We start from the raw sequence: 18,290 nt of genomic DNA on the forward strand, positions 1-18,290 counted from the left end.
CATGAGCATGGGATGTTTTTCCATTTATTTAGGTCTCTTATGGTTTCTTGAAGTAGCTTTTTATAGTTTTCTTTGTAGAGGTCTTTTGTGTCTCTAGTACCCATGTATCTTGGAAGGAAGACTAGGTAATCTCCTTCCATAGAGATACCACTTCAGAAACCCAAGAAGGGGTTGCTATGAGTCAGATCTGACTAAATGGTAGTTAGTTTTTGTTTTTTTTAATCAATCCTATTAGTATACTGATTATATTAACCATATTAATTGTATTAATAATATCAAAACCAGTATAGTGGTGTTCATACCATTAATAAACTAGATCCTCAAACTCTTCTCTGAATACCACCTTTCCCTTCTTGCTCTAAGTGAAAGTTGGATGGGAATACCTTTTCCCTGGAAGCCCTCTCAAGGGGTGGTTGTTTCCTCCCAGACTTCTTGAAACCCTGGGCCTGGAAGCAGGTGGCTGTCCTCCTCATTCTCCACTGGGACCTCTAGGCCTCCCTCCTCACTAAAACCTTAGCCTTGCTGTACATGCCACTGGTCTGTGGCACCTGCCAGCCGTTCTTGTTGCGTCATCTATAAATGTGCAGGTCACTTTCACATCTTTGAAGAGTTAGCACTCAGCTTATTACATCACTTTCTCCAATCCTACTACTGTCAAATTCTTACCAATTTCAAGTCCCACATAATGATCCTTCAATATCTTGGATTATCAATTCGTTGACCATGTCTTCTCCAAGGAGCTTGCCCTCTATTTGCCCCAGCCGCCAACTCCCACAGTTATTCTCAGCAGTACCTGCAGATCCTCTAACAAAACAATTTCCAATATCCCATTCTGCACAACTACCAATGGTTTCTCCAGATCACCCTCTCCACTTTCCTGATTCCAACAATTCTTCAATACTACCCTGATCTATAATCTATTGGTCCTACCTCAGCCATTCCTCTCAATTCCTCATTTCATCCTCTACCAAACTTAAACACAGTGAGGAGTCATCATAATCACTCCCTTTTTATATATCTTCATCTCCTTCCTTGCTCATTCATCACACTTGCCTGCTAAGTATCCCAATTCTAGTAACACTCAACTCTCCCATGACTCCAACATGACCCCCATGCAGGTGAATGCCAGTGGAAAAACTAAAGCCCCATGCTGATTAGTCTCACTTTCAGCTCAAGATCACAAACCTCGAGCAGGCCCTCAGAGCCACCCAGCAGGCCTACCGCTTCTCTCTAGTGCATTCTCTCTTCAAGATCACTACTTCGTACCTTCTCCTGTCTCTTCAAACCTCCAAAACTTCCTCCCCCATCCTCACTCTCAGACGAGACTTGCTTCTGATTTCACTGAAAAAAAAAAATGAAAGCAATCAGAAGAGAACGTCCAACCTCCCACAGCCACAGCTACCCAACTGTGTGTGACTCCACCTCCTGCCTTCCTTCTTGTTGCCAATCCCTGCACTTGCACGCTACACTACATTCTCTCGCTCCCACCCAAGGACATCACACCAGTGACTGTCTCCTCTTTCTACCACATTATCAATTCTGTCCTCTTACCAAATCATTACAGTCAACAGATAAACAAGCTACAGTATCTCCTTTCTTCAAAGACAGACAGACATTTTCTCTCAGCCCCACACTCCCCTCTGGCTATTGCCTCATTCCTGTGCCCCACTTTACAGAACGCTCCTCTTTCCCCTCATTCCTCTTTTGTTGTTCTACACTCCCTGCAACGAGGCTTCCACCCCCACTGCTCCACTAATTCAGTTCTTGTTAAGTCTTCAATGAACTCTCTACTGCTAAACCTAATGGTCAGTCCTCATCTTACTCAATCGATCAGCAGTGCCTGATCAACTTTTTTGGAACCTTTCTTCATTTGGCTTCTAGGAACCCACTCTCTCCTCTTCTACCTTGTCTCTCTTCCACTGTCTCTTGATTAGCCCCTTATCATCATCTTGATGTGAAAATGTCTCAGAGCCCTACAGCATGAGAACCCTGCTCTCACACATTTAGATAAACATCATCTACGAAATGATGACTTCCCAATAAATACCGTTAGCCCAGATCTCTTTCCAGACTTCAGATTACTCTAACTGCCTATCTCCTCAGAGGTCTAATAGCTATCTCACGTTTACATATCCAACACCACATCCTCCCAAAAGCTGCTCCTCTCACATGATGTCTAGCTCAGTGAATGGAAACTACATACTTCCAAAATCCTGAGGAGATCTTGCCTCCTTTCTCACACATGCTTCATCCAGTCCACTGGCAAATCTGTCAACACAGCCTCCTGCGGCACACGCTTTTGTGCCCCATGACATGCCCTGTCAGCCTGCCAGATTTCAGCATGTGTGTGGTGGACAGCTCCACCCACACTGCAAGTGTTGCAGCTTCAAGCACCCCTTGGAGTCTCAGTTTTTCAGTCCTACAATCTCAGCTCTTTCAACACAACCTGGAAGCACAAAAGTTACTGCCTCCATGACAACCTTCAAACAGTGGGGACTGAATCAGTGGATTATACCCCAGCTTCTCACCTTTGAGGAAGTGGGGCAATGGCCGGAAGTGCAAGAGGTGACATTCTGTTAACTGGACTCCTGCCCCTGGCTCCTCTACAACCTGTTCTTCAAACATAAGTCAGAACACATCACTTCCTTGTTAAAATCTCCCAGCGGCTCCTCAGTGACTTCTGGATAAAGTCCAGACTGTGCTACGTGATTCCCTAGAGCCTGTGCTTGTCCCCATGAACAGCACATATCCACCTCTGCTAAAACAGTGTGTCTCCTTGTCTTACAACAGTACCAGCCTGCACACTGTAATCAAAATGTCTAGTAAACAACAGATGCTCAACAAAGATTTACATTCACTGAATGAGTAAGTGTCCTTTGGGTGCATGATGTGAGGCAATGCTAAGACAAAATCACTTTCTGACAGCAGTTTGGTGTGGCTGAAGCATAGGTGGCCTCAGAAATGGCACTTCATCGACAATTTTCTCTGAATGTTCCTGACTCTGAAAAAAAAAAAATCAACTTCTCTGAGCCTCAGGCTCATAATTAAATAAGGAATACATGTGGTTTTATGAACTATACAGATTTACAGCATTTTAACACCATATCCCCATGGCTGAGCCCCAAAATACAGAACCCTGATGTATACCAAAACCATTAGCATCTGTCCCCTAATGGATCTAGAACATTACAACGAGCTCTCAGTACATTAACAGTTTAATGAAACTGGCCTAAGGCATTTGACTGCTAACTAGAAGGCTGGCAGTTCAAACCCACCAGCCACTCCTTGGAAGGAAGACTGGGCAATCGACTTCTATAGTGATACCACCTCAGAAACCCAAGGAGCAGTCACTATGAGCTGGATCCAACTCAATGGCAGTGAGTTTGGTTTTTGGGTTTTTTTTTTTTTTTGGTATATTCATATTATCTGGCTCAATAATAGCTATTAATAGTTCATGTTTATGAGGTACTTACTCTGTTAAAGGCCATACTGTAAACCTTTGCAATGGACTCTCATTTTATCCTCACACCATCCTAATGAGGCAGGTATGGTAACTACATTTTATAGACAAGGAGACAGAGACAGAGGGAAGATAACAAAAGGCAATGCAGCTAAAAAATGGTGCAGCTGAGAGTCAACCACAGGCAGTGTGGCTCCAGACGCTCATTCCTCACCACACTCTTAATGATTTTGCTCTACCTCCTCTCAGAAATTCTCATTTTGGATTACAACTGACCAGAAAAATACACTCTGATAGTACTGTTTCCACACACCGTGGAAGAGACACCTCCTAGCTTGATTGTTTCCACAGTGGTCCCCGAATCTTCAACAGCTGCCTTCTTTTCTGGAGGCACAGATGTGCCCGGCTCTCCAGCTGCTCTTTTATTTCCAATTCCTGACATCCTGGCCCGAGATACGAGCTGCTTCCCTGGAGGGAAAAAAATGCATCAACTCAGGAAAGATATACAGAGAGAGAGGGAAGAAAAAGGTCTGAAAAGAGACCAGCTGTGATGCAAAAACTACCATTTTTCTAGCCAGCCCTTTAAGCTTACATTCCAGACCAAGCACAATCCCTAAATTCCTCTTAGGAAAGAAGTAAACTGTGGAGTAAGAATTAGGATTGAATTTACATGAGTAGAAATTTCCAAATAGGATAAGAAGTAAAAGAATGGGCAAGGGGAGAAAAGATCAAGAATAAATTTCTTCCTTTTATTTCCCCAGCTGTCAAAACCAGGAAAGGGCAGTTTGATGAGGATGGAAGTTACAACGTTGGAAGAACCACAGAGCAGGGAGACGTCTACTAAGTCATTAGTACTGGAGAAGTCACTGAGTCTGAGTTTCCGAAACTAGCACTAACAGCATATGTGCTTCTCATGCTTATAGTAAGAAGTGGCTGATGTAATTATAGAAAGAATTTAACATAATGCCAGACACGAAGCAACCCTTACAGATGCTAGTTCTCATTATGATGTCTCATCTTCTCTCCTACTTCCAAATTCTCTGCCCATGATTTTGTGCAACCCTAGGGAAGCCAGAAGGAGCTCTGGTGGCGCAGCGTTAAGGTGGTCTGCGGTTCAAACCCACCCGCCACTCCGCGGGTGAACGATAAGGCAGTCTGCTTCCATAAAGACTGACAGCCTTGGACACGCTACGGGGCAGTTCTACTCTGTCCTCTAAGGTGGCTGTCAGTCCGAATTCTTGGCAGTGAGATGGAAGCCAGACCCGGGTACGAATTCAGTTCTACCTTTTAGGAGTCTTTTCCCTTGAAAGAGCGGGTTCTTCAAGAGCTTAAGTGCCCCTCGTCTGTACAATGGAAGCGAATAATCATTTCGTCTTCGCGACCTGACCCTCAGGGTTTCGGAGCTGAAAGGGGGCGGAATGGATGCTAAAGCACTTTGGTGACGTTAACAAGCACCCTGACATCATAGAGACTATAGACTACAGTGGCAGCAACCTCAGGTGGCCTTCCCCTGGAGAGAGGAAACAGAAGCAGCGACAAAGGCCACAATACAACTTGCGAAGGTCCAGGGACTGGCCCCCAGCGCGGCCAACTGCAGGCCGGAGGAAGAGGAGCTCCGAAACCAGGGAGCTTTGGAGATTCCCAAGGGCCCTCACAGTCGCGTCGCGCCCCCAACCGTGATCTAACCTCGTTTCTTCAACTTGCGCCGCGCGGGAGCTGAACTCCAAGGCCCGCGCCGCCCTCCCACCTCTCACCTCTGACCCTCAGGCGACGACCGAGCGAAATTTCCGGGGGGCGGGGCCAGGGAGCGAGAGAGAAGGGAAAGGACGGAGGAAATCGCTTCAACTCGCTCCTGCCGGAAGTGACGCAACACTAGAGCGCCGCGCGGTCCGAGTAAGGGCGACGTCTCTATCCGGGTTCGAAGGCGGTCCTCTCTACAGAAAGAAGTCCCGGTGACTCTGCGACTTGCGGGTGGAGAGGGAGCGTCCCTGACGTTTGTGGGCTTCTTGGCCTTTACTGCGAGCTTGTGTTTTTCTGCCGAGGTAAAAGTTCCTGGTACTTTTGCCTGGTCTTCGGTCTAGAGGCTTGTTCACCGATTGGCTGATGGTGCCGTCAATCTCCGGGAAGGCACGACCTAGCCTCAAACACCTTGGGCAAATGTTACACGAAAGTGCTGGTGCTGAATGAAGAGATTTGATGAGTTTCGGTGCTTTTAAATTATTTTTACAGGGAACAACATACGGCCCTAGCTACTGTGTATTAGAATCATTTGAGGAGCTTTGGTCCCTCTAGGGTAGGGCCTGGATATGGACACTTTTAAAAACCTCAACACCTAAAATCCACCCCGTTATTCTAATGGGCAAAAAGGATTGAGAACTGCTACTTGCTACTCTTGTGCCTCGACAAACCAAAAAATTGACGGTCTCTGATCGCAACACTAGTCTATTTTAAGCTAATTAACATTGATTTTAGTTAATGACAAACTACTGCTTTCCATTCAATTAAACTGTTTTATGCTTTAACGATAGGTAACCAGTCTGGCCCTATCACTAAAAAGCTGTATGCCTCACAAAATTAGGAGAAAGTGCCTAATTACAGCAGATGTAATGAACTTTCAGCATTACTGAAAAACGATCAAACCAAATCACACTAGATTTCTGGTAGTGTGAAGACTATAGTCCTGCGCCTCCTGGGTCTTGGCCTGTGGACGAAATAAGAACAATGAGGAGGAAATGCTCCTTGTGCCTGGTACTAGAACACTATCCCTAGCCTGGAAAGAAGTAATTGACTTCAAATGGCCTTCACATTTCATTCAGTTTAACAGAGGCCTGCGAACCAATGTTTGAGAACTCACCTGCTGAAAAGCATTGTATAAGATAGTGACCCTGCCTCTCTGATCCTTTGACTAATCTACTCTTGCAAAACTTTGCATTCACAGAACCAGTAAATAGCAAGATTTTACAACACTGCTGCTTCTAGCCCAGAGATGATAAACTAGCGGTTCACAGGCTGTATTTGGCCAAGAGATAACATGCTTTCTTTGGTTTGGACAGAGTTTGCCACCCTGTATGGTTTTAATACACACAACATCCTTACACAAAATGAGATGTTGCTAACATTTCAAATTATATTTTTACATAAAAATCCAGATGATCAATTTTTCTTGAAATATCTGAAGACCTAGCAATGCTGGGCTTATAGTCTTGCCTGCCACAGAACCTACAGCTTAGTAGTAGCTTCCCCTTTTATTAATGGATCATCTTTGTCTGGTCATAATCCTCACTGATGTTATTCATAGAAACCAAACCCACTGCCACTGAGTTGATTCCAACATATAGCAACCGCCATTGGGTTTCTGAGGTGGTAAATCTTCACAGAAGTAGATTGTCCTGTTTTCCTTCTGCAGAGTGGCTGGTGGCTTTGAACGACTAACCTTCTGGTTAGCAGTCAAATGCCTTAGGCACTGCACTACCAGAGCTCCTTACTGTTGTTACTAGGTGCCCTCAAGTTGGTTCCCACTCATAGTGACAGAATGAATACAACAGAATGAATCACTGCCTGGCCCTGTACCATTCTCACAATCGTTCTTATGTTTGAACCCATTGTTGCAGCTACTGTGTCAGTCCATCCCATTAAGGGTCTTCTTTTTCACTGACCCTCTACCAAGCATGATGTCCTTCTCCAGGGACCAGCCCCTCCTGATGACATGTCCAAAGTATGTGAGACAAAGTTTCATCATCCTCACTTCTAAGGAGCATTCTGGCTGTATTTCTTCCAAGAAAGCTTGTTCCACCTGGCAGTCCATAGTATATTCACTATTCTTTGCCAGCACCATAATTCAAAGACACCAATTCTTCTTCGGCCTTCCTTATTCATTGTCCAGCTTTCACATGCATATGAGGGAATTGAAAATACCGTGGCTTGGATCAGGCATACATTAATCCTCAAAGTGACATCTTTGCATTTGAAAACTTTAAAGAGGTCTTTTGCAGATTTCCTCAAGGCTATGCACCATTTGATTTCTTGACTGCTCTTTCCATGGCAGCAGGGAGCAGCAACAGACGGCTGGTGGCTAGAATAGTTAAGGCAGGCAGGGACAGCCCCCAGACAGCAGGGGGCAGTGGCAGACAGGGCCAGCAGTTAGAGGTAGGGATTAGACCAGGAAGTGAGTGGAGTGGTTGGAACGACTAAGGGAGACAAACTTGTCTGTTGGCTTGTCATACTGGAGTGGATCACATGTTGCTGTGAGGCTGGGGGCTGTGCCAGCGGGGATGTCCGTGGTGGACCGGTTTTGGTGGAGCTTCCAGACTGAGACAGGCTTGGCCATCCGCTTCTCAAAGAATTGGCCAGTGAAAACCTTATGAATAGTAGTAGTAAAACACTGGCTGATACATTACTAGAAAATTTTATGAATAGCCCTGAAACATTGTCCGATACAGTGCCGGAAGAAGAGCCCCTCAGGTCAGAAGCCATTCAAAATATGACTGGGAAAGAGCTGCCTCATCAGAGTAGAGCATACCTTAATGATATGGATAAAGGAGAGCTTTTGGGGCCTCCATTTGCTGAAGTGGCATGATTCAACATGAGAAGGAAAAGCTGCAAACATCCATGATAATCAGAAAATGGAATGTGCAAAGTATGAATCTAAGAAAATTGGAACTTGTCAAAAATGAAATGGAACACATAAAGATCAATATCCTAGGCATTAGTGAGCTGAAATGGACTGGTTTTGGCCATATTGAATCAGATAACCATATGATCTACTATTCTAGGAATGACAAATTGAAGAGGAATGGTGTGGCATTCATTGTCACAAAGAATGTTTCAAGATCTATCCTGAAGTACAAATGCTGTCAATGATAGAATAATATCCATACACCTACAAGGAAAGCCAATTAATACTATTATTTAAATTTATGTACCAACCACCAACCCCAAAGATGAGGAAATTGAAAATTTTTACCAACTTCTGCAGTCTGAAATTGACCAAACGTGCAATCAAGATGTGCTGATTATCACTGGTGATTGGAATGCAAAAGTTGGAAACCAAGAAGAATCACTGGTAGTTGGAAAATTTGGCCTTGGAGATAGAAATAATGTTGGAAATCGCATGATAGGATTTTGCAAGACCAACAACTTACTTATTGCGAATACTTTTTTGTCAACAACACAAATGGTAGCTATATATGTGGACAGACAGAGTACACAGGAATCAGATTGACTACATCTGGGGCAAGAGGCAATGGAGAAGCTCAAATCTTCAGCCAAAACAAGGCCAGGAGCTGATTGTGGAATAGACTATCAGCTGCTCATTTGCAAGTTCAACTTGAAGACAATTAAACAAGTCCATGAGAGCCAAAATATGACCTTGATTATATCCCTCCTTAATTTAGAGACCATTTAAAGAATAGATTTGATGAACTGAACACCAATGACCAAAAACCAGAGGAATTGTGGGACACCAAGAACATTATCCATGAAGAAAGCAAAAGGTCATTTAAAAGTCAGGAAAGGAAGAAAAGACCAAAATGGATGTCAGAAAAGACTTTGAAACTTGCCCTAGAACAGAGAGTAGCTAAAGCCAATGGAAGAAATGATAAAAGAGCTAAATAGAAGATTTCTAAGAGCAGCTCAAGAAGACAAAGTCAGTTATCGTAATGAAATGTGCAAAGACCTGGAATTGGAAAGCCAAAAGGGAAGAACACACTCGGCATTTCTCAAGCTGAAAGAACTGAAGAGGAAATTCAACCCTTAAGTTGCAATATTGAAAGATTCTATAGGCAACATATTGGATGATGCAGGAAACATCAAAAGAAGATGGAAGGAATACACAGAGTCACTGTACCAAAAAGAATTGGTGGATGTTCATCCATTCCAGGAGGTGGCATATGATCAAGAACCAATGGTACTGAAGGAAGAAGTCAAAGCTGCACTGAGGGAAGTGGCAAATAACAAGGGTCCAGGTATTGATGGATACCCATTGAGATGTTTTAACAAACAGAATCCACACTAGAGGTACTCACTCGGCTATGCCAAGAGATTTGGAAGACAACTACCTGGCCAACTGACTGGAAAAGATCCATATTTGAACCCATTCCAAAGAAAGGTGATCCCACAGAATGTGGAAATTATTGAACAATATCATTAATATCACATGCAAGTAAAATCTTATTGAAGATAATTTAAAAATGGTTATAGCAGTATATAGACAAAGAACTTCCAGAAATGCAAGCTGGATTAAGAAGAGGACATGGAATAAGAGAGATCATTGCTGATGTCAGATAGATCTTCACTCAAAGCAAAGAATACCAGAAAGATGTTTACTTGTGTTTTATTGACTATCCAAAGGCATTGATTGTATGGTTCATAACAAATTATGGATAACATTGAGAAGAATGGAAATTCCAGATCATTTAATTGTGCTCATGAAGAATTTGTACATAGACCAGGAGGCTGTCATTCAAACAGAACAAGGGGACATTGCATGGCTTAAAATCAGGAAGGGAATGTGTCAGGGTTGTATCCTTTCACCATATTTGTTCAGTCTGTGTGCTGAACAGATAATCCAAGAAGCTGGACTATATGAAGAAGAATGTGGCATCAGGATTGGGGAAAGGCTCACTAACAGCTTGTGTTGTGCAGACGACACAACTTTGTTCACTGAAAGTGAGGATGACTTGAAACACTTAGTGATGAAGATTGAAGAGTACAGTTTGCAGTATGGATTGCACCTCAACATAAAGAAGACAAAAATCCTCACAACAGGACCAATAAGCAGCATCATGATAAATGGAAAGAAGATTGAAGTTGTCAAAGACTTCATATTACTTGGTTCTACAGTCAACACCAATGGAAGCAGCAGTCAAGAAGTCAGTCGTCATATAGCATTGGACAAATCTGCTGCAAAAGACCTCTTTCAAGTGCTGAAGAGCAAAGATGTTTTCTTGAAGACTAAGGTGCGCTTGACACAAGTCATAGTATTTTCAGTTGCCTCATATGCATGTGAGAACTGGACAATGGAAAAGGAAGACCAAAGATGAGTCGATGCTTTTGAGTTATGGTATTGGCAGAGAATGCTGAAAGTACCATGGACTGCTAAAAGAACTAACAAATCTGGCCTGGAAGAAGTGCAGCTGGAATGCTCCTTGGAGGTGAGAATGGCCAGACTTCGTCTCACCTCCTTTGGTCACATTCTAAGAAGGGACTGTTTCCTGGAGAGGGATATCATGTTTGGCAAAGTGGAGGGACACAAAAAAGGAAGGCCCTCAACTAGATGGATTGACACAGTGGTTGCAATGATGGGCTCAGGTATAGCAAAGATCATGGCACTGACACAGGACCAGGCAATGTTTTGTTCTGCTGTATACGAGGTCACTATGAGTCAGAGAAGAGTCTAAGGCACCTAACAACAACAACAACTTTCCATGGGTGTTGATTGTGAATCCCAGTAAAATGAAATCCTTGACCACTTCAGTCTTTTCTCCATTTCTCTAATGCTGCTGATTGCTTCAGTTGTGAGGATTTTTGTTTTCTTTATGTTGAGGTTAATCCAGACTGAAGACAAATTCTTCAAGTCTTCTTTGCTTTCAGCAAGCAAGGTTTCATCGTCTGCATGACTTCCACCAATCCTGATGCTGTGTTCTTCATATAATCTAGCTTCTCAGATTATTTGCTCAACAGACACATTGAGTGAGTACAGTAAAAGGATACAACCCTGACACATACTTCTCTTGATATTAAACCATGCAATATCCTCTTACTCTGTTCAAATGACTGCCTCTTGGTCATGTACATGTTCCTTATGAGCATAATTATGTGTTCTGGAATTCCTGTTATTTGCAATATTATCCATAATTTGTTATGATTATAACAAACACAGTCAAATGCCATTGCATAATCAATAAAATAAAGGTAAACAAATTTCTGGTATTCTCTACTTTCAGCCAAGATCCATCTGACATCAGCAATGTTATATCCCTCGTTTCATATCCTCTTCTGAATCTGGCTTGAATTTCTTGCAGTTCCCTATTTATGTACCATTGCAATCATTTTTTAATTATCTCCAGAAAAATTTTACTTGCATTTAATAATAATGATTTTGGATAATTTCTGCATTCTGTTGGATCACCTTTTTTGGATTGGGTGCAATAATGGATGTCTGCCAGTTGGTTGCCCAGGTAGCTGTCTTCAAAAGTTCTTGGCATAAATGGGGGAGTGCTTCCAGCACGGCACCTATTTGTTGAAACATCTAAATTGGTATTCTGTCAATTCCTGAGGGCTTGTTTTTTGTCAGTTCCTTCAGTGGAACTGAGACTTCTTTTTTCCATATCATCAGTTCTTGATCATATGCTTCTTCTTGAAATGGCTGAACACTGACCAATTCTTTTTTTTTTTTTTTTGTATAGTCACTCCGTGTATTCTTTCCATCTTATTTTGATACTTCGGTGTCATTCAACATTTTGCCCAAAGCATTCAGTATTGCAACTTGAGGCTTGAATTTTTTTTCCTCAGTCTTTCAGCTTGAGTGTTCTTCCCTTTTGATTTTTTAATTCCAGTGTCTGCACATTTCATTATAATACTTCATCTTCTCGAACCACCCTTTGAAATCTTGTGTTCAGCTCTTTTATCATTTCCTCCTTTCACTTTAGCTCCTCTACATTCAAGAGAAAGTTTCAGAGTCTCTTCTGACATCCAATTTGGTCTGCTCTTCCTTTCCTGTCTTTTTAATGACCTTTTGTTTTCTTCCTGTATGATGTCCTTGACGTCATCCCATAACTCATCTGGGCTTCAGTCATTTGTGTTCAATGTGTCATATCTCTTCTTGAGATGTTCTCTATATCCAGGTAGGATATACTCAAGGTCATTCTTTGGCTCTCGTTGACTTCTTTTAATTTTCTTCAGCTTCGGCTTTAACTTGCATATATGATCAGCTGATGATCTGTTCTGCAGTGAGCCCCTGGCCTTGTTCCACCTAATGACACTGAGCTTCTCCATTGTCTCTTTCCACAGAAGACCGATACCTGTGTACTTCACGTAGCCGATTTTATTTTTGAGAAGGAAATCACCATGTCTTTCTTGCTAGCCTGTCCTAGTCTGGAAGCTCCACGGAAGCTTGTCCACCAAGGGTGACTCTGCTGGGATTGGAAATATTGGTGGCATAGCTGCCAGCATCATAGGAGCACACAAGCCACCCAATACAAACACTGCTCCTCAACCCCTGACACTAAAGGTCTTTCATTTGCATGTGACCACTGTTCGTTGTATAATGACAAATCAACCACTGAACATGGTTGGCTGCTGTTTTAGTTTCTTAGTGCTGCTGTGATAAAAGTACAAATGAACTGTCTTAAAGAGCAGAGATGTATTTTCTCACAGGTTAGGAGACTCAAGTCCTAATTCCAGGCTCTGGCTCTAAGGGAAGGCGCTCTCTCTGTCATCTTTGGGGGAAGATCTCTTTCAGTTTCCGTAGCCCTGGCATTCCTTTATTCCATGGCAGTCTCCATCCTCACCTCAGTTTGTGTGCTTACTTCTCTGTGCTCAATCTGCTCTTTTTATGTCTCAGAAGTAAGTAGGTTTAAGACATACCCCACTATGATAGCCCCCATCAACATGATAAAGAAAACCCTTCTCCTACATGAGTTACATGCACAGGTATCTGCCTGCCGGGTCCATTCCAGCTCACGGAAATGCCATGTGTGCAGAGGAGAACTGCTTCATACGGATTTCAATGCTGTGACCTTGTAGGAGCAATCACCTGCTTTCTGAGGTGAGTATCGTGGATTCAAACCACCAACCTTCAGGCAAATAGTCCAGTGCTTAAACATTTGTGCTACCCACGGGTTAGGATTATTTTTGGGGGACACAATTCAATCCATAAGAGTTGCCTACCCAGTATCCAAGGAACCTGGTGGTCCAGTGGTTAAGCACTTAGCCTCTCACCTAAAGGTTGATGGTTCGAAGCCACTCAGCAGCTCCTGAGCAGAAAGACCTAGTGGTCTACTTCTGTAAGGATTACAGCCAGATAAACAAAGATCACAGCCGGTTCTACTCTGCCACACGGTCAGTCGCCATGAGCTGGAACTGACTGGACAGCACACAACCACCACCCAGTATCTATCCCACCTCCCTTACCTCCTTAACATAACCCGGGTTTTAGTCCTCTATTTAGCTGCCTTAATTATGTAGGGTCACTTCGAGCTGGAATCGACTTAATGGCAGTATGTTTGCTTCTTTTTTTTGGGGGGGGGGTTAATTACAAAAGTCTTGGAGAAACCTGACTCCACTCCCATCCCCAAGGATTGTCGGAAAATAAGAAGTAGTCAAACCCATTCTCTAAGCCACACTCCTTGGCTCAGTAAAGAAGTGAATTGGTAGGAATATGACTCATATGGTTGTGTTTTCCCTTAATTTTTGTGTGAGGTCTGAAACTCCTGCAGCCCTTTTGCTACCAGCTTGAGAATGAAGTCAGCACACAGAGGAAGGCAGGACCAAGAGAATCTCAGGGAAGTGGAGCCAGTTCAGCTCAGGTCAGCCCACACTGCAGCCACACTTCAGGGTGCTATAGAAGAGAGTGAGAGAACGGACCTCTTAAGGACCCTTCAGGTCTTACCATGTAGGTAACCATGTTCTCCAGCTACTGGAGAGCACTGTCTTTTCTGAGAACCCCACTCAGTCATCTGCCAGTAGCCTGGCCTGATCCTGGAGAACTGGGACAATGGGATGGGGAGAGGAGGAGGCAGGACACCTTCATTGACCACATTCCTCATTTCTGACAAGCCACCTGTTCACTGGCTTAAGGAGGAGAAAAAGGAGTAGCCCCAGAAAAATGAGGTATCTCTCACTCATAAATGGGAGAACAGCATTAGCAATGCTCCACAGATGCTTAATATTTAGAATCAGGAGCTCTGGTGGCATAGTGCCTAAGGCATTTGACTGCTAACCAGAAGGCTAGCAATTCAAACCCACCAGCCACTCCTCAGAAGGAAGACTGGGCAATCTAGTTCCATAGTGATACCGCCTCAAAAACCCAAAGATGGGTCGCTAGGAGTCAGATCCGACTCAACAACAGTGAGTTTGGTTTGGTTTAGAATATTTAGGATACTTTTGTTTAGAAGTGCTCACTGATCATCTCCGCAACATTATAACTTAAGTATACTAGAGTTAATATAAATCCTCTTTTTAAAAGAATAGAATAGACTCAGACATTCCAAGTGTTTTTCCCAAATTACCAAGCAAGTATTTGTCTTAATCAAAGGACCCAAGTTCTCTGATTTCCAGCCCGTCTTCGTTAATGACACAGTTATGCCACAAGGTGGAGACACTCCACATGCCTCTGTCACCAGCTCCTCTTTCATGACCTTGGTTGGAAAGCACTATACTTACTTACAGCATAGTGCTTAAGGCACTTGACTGCTGACCAGAAGGCTGGGAGTTCAAACTCACCAGCCACTCCTCAGAAGGAAGGTTGGAAAATCTACTTCCGTAAAGATACCACCTCAGAAACCCAAGGAGGGGTCGCTATGAGTTGGAGACGACTTGATGGCACATAATAACAACAACATACTTACTTATCAGTCAAATCTTGAATTTAACTCTTAGAAACCAGGACAACTGCTACTTAGGGTGGGCATAATGCACTCCTAAAGGACTAGATTAAGATTTTGTTGTTGTTGTTTACCAAAATATTGTCAAAACACTTTCTATTCTTCCTGAAGGTGTTCAGTCATAAGATTGTTGTTCTATCACCATGCATCAGAGAGTCCACAGACTCTGGCCTGGGTCGTGTGCTAAGCAGAATTCTGAAAACCCATATTCATCTTCATACTTAGACAGCTGTATATCATTTAGTTTAGCATCAGTGGCATCACGAGGGGTGCGGGGAAGGTGCGGCCTGCACCAGGTGACACTCAGAGGGAGTGACACCAAAATGGCTGTCTATAAAACTTTCGTACAGTTTCACCAAAATTTTATTCATTTTTATAAAAATTTCCCTGTAGTTTGTTGTAACAACAAAAACATGCTTCGTGAGCCCAGCTTGCATGGATCAATATACATACAAGGCTAAAATTCTATGCTAATTTTACTTTTTGTACCTTCTTGTATTTTTGTCCCCACTCTGGGGAAGCAAGGCTGGGCAATCTACTTCTGTAAAGATTTACCACCTCGGAAACCCAAATGGGCATCACTGGGAGTCACCCTCGACTCGATGGCAGTGGGTTTGGTTTGCGTTTGGTAATGAGCTCCAGTCAGAGCCATCATTATCACCCATTACAATGATGCTTTCAATCGTGTGGTTCCATCTTACACGCTACAAGCACGTGCTGCTGTTGGTTGCTGCCCATGTTTTTATAGTCACTGATTTTGCTAAATTTTTTGGTGTTTTAGTTGCAATATTGTGGTCATTAGTATTTGCGAATCTATAGCCATAATTTCATTTGAGCATGAAGTAATAATTAAAGGAAAGGAAGGAGAAAGAAAAAAAGACTTCTCAGATACCAATAATGTCATAATTCAGTGTAGAAAAATTTTACAAAACAACTCTGTCATTAGTATTCATATAATCTAAGAAATATTATACTTAAGCAAGTTACAACTATATTTATCACATATTATTCTATGATTAAAACTGATAATAAACATTACTAAGGATTCTGTGCGGTCTGATAATGGAGGAGGCCCATGGGGGAAGGGGTGACACCAACCCTAGTGACATCACTGAATGTCATCAGTTGAATGAATCTGTAGATACCTACAGATTCCATTGGGTTTACAGCAGACTTAGTGAATTAGAATCTCCCGAGGAAGGGTCTGGAGACGGACGTTCTTCCTTTTGTAATTACACTCCCTACCTGGACATGGCTGAAGAACACTGCTCCAGGTGATGATGCCCAGCGGCACCTGGGAAACTAGCTCCATCTTTTCATCCTCAGCCTCTTCGATAGTCACTCACCAGTGCCGCAGTCTTCACCTTCACCCTCACACCTCTGTCTCCCTCTCCCACGATCACTCTGGCCACCATAGTATGCTATAAACTGCTCCCCCACCACCACCTTTTGCTCTGTGCTTCCTAGTGGCCACAGTCATAGCTTAGACCAGAAGCCAAAGCAAGGCCTCTCATCCTCTGAGAGGGGACAGGGAGCCCCAATAGAGTCCATGCAAACATGAGAAGTGATTATAGTCAAAGTGTCGGGGGCCCCCACTTCGTCCCCTAAAAAGCCGCATTGTGTCTATGTTCCCCAGAACAGTCGCCATCGGGCTGATTCCCACACGTGTTCCCGAGTAGCACTGTGTTCCACAAGGTTTTTGATGGCTATGCTCTTTCAGAAGTGGATTGCCAGACCTTCCTTCCAAGGTGTCTCTGGGAGGACTGGAACCACGAACTAGAGCCACACACTGAATTTGGACTTTTAGTCTCCTGAACCTGTGAGAAAATAAATTTCTGTCCTGCAAAGCCACCCATTTGTGGTATTTCTGTTACAGCAGCACTGTGAAACTAAGTTAGTTATAACAGAATGATCTCATTTTAATTTTTTAATTAAAGAAATGCAATAACCATTATCCCAATCCAGGGTACTTATACTTGCTCAGCTCAGCTCCTCCTCCTACAGGTTGGGACAACAATGCCTAAGTAGGTTTCTGGACACACTCTCCCTCACTTGGACTTGACAGGAGTCTGGAAAGAATCCTCATGGATAGAGATCAGCATCTTTCTCAATGGGCAGTCAAGAGTGAGGACATGGATCATGGAACTCCAAAGAACTGTATCATAATGTAGTCACGTAGCAAGCAGGTCTTAATTTCCACTGAACAGCACCTGGTGTCAATTTAAATCAAATCTGAGTTTTATTTGGCTTTGTTAGCTCTGTTTATGCTTAATTTGTAAATATATTTTGGTTTTTATAGCTATATGAGCGAGCCTAAGGCATTTATACCAAGTTTCCATTCACTCATTTTTAACTAACATTATAATAGAAATAATTTAAACAAAACCTAGGTGCTCTATGAGAACTGTCCTCTACAGGGCATCTGTACATTCCTCAAGTTTGAACACTATTCCTTTTAGTGAAGAGTGTGTGCATGTGTTTCATGATTATTCCTTATGTCTCATCTTCTGCATCCTCTGGCTGCTGTATGACTTTAAGATCGAGATGGGAGAATTAATATGAATATATCAACTTAATTAATCTTATCAATTTTAAACATCTGTCACCTCCGGCAAACTACATCCATGTGTTAAGATATTACTCACGTTTGTTCTGAGTTTTTGAATTTTGGGTACCATTTCAGTACAATTTCTGGCATGTGGCCAAATCTAGGTACAAGGCAGTCTGATGGCAGCAGACTACCGCTGGTACCCATGAATATTCGGAATCATGCCCTATCGGCACCCCTTTCCCATCAAGAAGACTTAGGCTGAGCACGTTGATGACTAACCAGTTCCAGGCAGAGTTGTGAAATGCAGGAAACTTCCAGCTTCCGGGCTCCCACAAGGCCCTACCAGCTGGGCCTGGAGCTGCGGGTGTTCCGCGGATTCTTCCCTCCCACGGTCAGAGCCTCAGGAAACACTCTGGCCTTCAGCATGCACATGCCAACATACTGGGAAGTAAGTCCGTGTGTCGCCTTTCACGGACAGCCGACTGCATCTGAAGCTTGGTCTGTACTGCCAGAGCTCGGCAGTGTCTCCTACCGAAGGCTCTTACGAAGCAGGAGGAGACACGTGATCTTACGGCTACAGTTCAGGGCTTTCCTGACCGTCGCCTCTTCCTTCCCGGAAGCATAGTTCTGGTTGGTAACATTTACCCTTCATATGGGATAAAAGGGAGCTTGGTGG

General features: G+C 43.2%; 1 protein-coding gene across 1 annotated transcript in view; it reads right to left on the reverse strand.

Moving 5' to 3' along the window:
* RNF20 (ring finger protein 20) overlaps positions 1–3,902 on the reverse strand; it is a 29,330-nt gene extending 25,428 nt beyond the window's left edge. Inside the window, exon 1 of the mRNA XM_007950313.2 lies at positions 3,774–3,902. Within this exon, the coding sequence (XP_007948504.1) occupies positions 3,774–3,902 (129 nt within the window). The remainder of the gene's footprint in view (positions 1–3,773) is intronic.
* Positions 3,903–18,290: the final 14,388 nt, after the last annotated feature.

This window comes from Orycteropus afer, unplaced genomic scaffold (assembly GCF_000298275.1).
Source record: "Orycteropus afer afer isolate SDZICR_OR568_19922 unplaced genomic scaffold, OryAfe1.0 scaffold00267, whole genome shotgun sequence".
Classification (NCBI taxonomy): Eukaryota; Metazoa; Chordata; class Mammalia; order Tubulidentata; family Orycteropodidae; genus Orycteropus; species Orycteropus afer.